This window comes from Cydia strobilella, chromosome 6 (genome assembly GCF_947568885.1).
Source record: "Cydia strobilella chromosome 6, ilCydStro3.1, whole genome shotgun sequence".
Lineage (NCBI taxonomy): Eukaryota > Metazoa > Arthropoda > Insecta > Lepidoptera > Tortricidae > Cydia > Cydia strobilella.
The window spans coordinates 3,355,764-3,357,376 of NC_086046.1; the positions used below are offsets into that span (position 1 = coordinate 3,355,764).

General features: G+C 41.0%; 1 protein-coding gene across 1 annotated transcript; it reads right to left on the reverse strand.

Annotated features, from left to right (window-relative positions):
• Nucleotides 1-388: 388 nt before the first annotated feature.
• On the reverse strand, nucleotides 389-1,391 carry LOC134741929 (uncharacterized). The gene has a single exon (XM_063674796.1). The coding sequence runs from the start codon at nucleotides 1,272-1,274 to the stop codon at nucleotides 555-557; it is 720 nt and encodes a 239-aa protein (XP_063530866.1). The 5' UTR covers nucleotides 1,275-1,391; the 3' UTR covers nucleotides 389-554.
• Nucleotides 1,392-1,613: the final 222 nt, after the last annotated feature.

Here is a 1,613-nt window from a genome sequence, read left to right on the forward strand (position 1 = left end):
AAAGTGAAGACAGGGCCTAAGATGGAGCTCACCGGTTCAGTAACAGCCTATTCAATCTTGTTTTAAAGAGACCGAGGTCATATTGATCAGGGAATAGAGATGGCGGGAGCGCATTCCATCCTTAGCCGTCCGTACCAAAAATAATGAATCGACGGCGATGCTCAAGGCTCTGTATCCTTGACTTGACAGATGGGTCATCGCCAAAGAGTCTATGAGATTCTTGTAAACTCACGCGAAAGAGCTGTTTCTCAGACTGTCCATCGTAATTTGTAGTTAGTTAGTACCTATGGAAAAATATATAGGTAATACAAAAAACACGAATTTTCTTCAGGTAGGTAGGTCCGTATTTTTTGAACTAGCCCTACCATTAAAGCAAACAATCAAAAACTTTTATAAAAGACACACACTTTAATAAAACTTTTTAAACACCAAACTTGAGCAATATTAATATCTTCGTATACATTTGAATAATAACAAAATAAAGGACACTTTTTCACTTAAATTCTGCATAGAATCACATAGAAAACACGTAAATAAACTCTCTTATAGACTAACTAAAACCAACTGTTCTCTTTTTTCATTTTGTCTCTGTACCTTCCTTTCATCTCGAGATTTTGAAAAATCTCAGACAACTTATTTAATTTTTGTACTGGACTTTGAGGTAATTGCTCCAATCTACACGACTTATCTTCATTGGGGCATAAATTAAAAGTTTGTCTTTCTCGCAAACATAGTAACTTCCCTGTCTCGGGAAGGGATGATAGCTTAGCCACCTGCAGAGCTGCATTTTTAAACCTGGTTTTAGGTGACACTTGCTCAGTATCGTCCAATCTGTAAGTCTCCGGCGTCCGCTTCGCACTCGAATCTAAATACACCGGCTCTAACACATCGTACGTATTTTCTCTTAACAGGTGAGGTTTTTCTTCGAACGTATCCTCTCTTCGTAACTTTTTATCGTGGAAAGTATTCTCTCTTAATAGTTTTACTGGCTGTTTAAAACCATGAATCCTTAGAGGTGTTAATGGGTTTAGTAATCGCACAGGTTTATCAGGTTCCTTCTTGAAGTCGAAAACGATGACTTTAGTTTTAGTTCGCTCCTTCTGTCCTATGTCTGGGAGCGGTCGGAACGGTGAGAGCGTAGGTTTGATATCGTTCTCGATCATTCTGGTTTGAGCTGTTCTGTTGGGTCTGGTGCGTAGTTTTCTCGGCGCGTAGATGGTGGTCAAAGCGCGGGTTTTGTGCGGATCGAGGGGCGCTAGCGGAGCGGGCAGCATGGGACGAGTGGCGGGCCGCGCGGGCGGCCGGCGACTCCGACTGGCCTTGGGTGGCGTGGCGAGTGGAAATTATTGGAAAATTTCGGAGCGGATTGACATTGACGGGCACTTTCTTTTTATTAATAATGACGTGGCTAGTGGTTTTAATGAAATGACATTTGTTTAGCGGAGTGCGTATAGCTAGCTATAAATGAACAAAAAGGAAGGAAATGATGTCCAATCAAACTATAGGTTATCAAGCAGATCTTGTCAGTAGAAAAGGCAGCAAATTTAAAAAATGTATGCGCGAAGGGATATCGTCCCATAGAAAATTTAAATTTCGCGCCTTTTTCTTGCTTT

What these genes read in the sequence shown, in the direction of transcription:
- LOC134741929 (XM_063674796.1), bottom strand. Translation starts at nt 1,274, where the DNA reads ATGCTGCCCGCTCCGCTAGCGCCCCTCGATCCGCACAAAACCCGCGCT.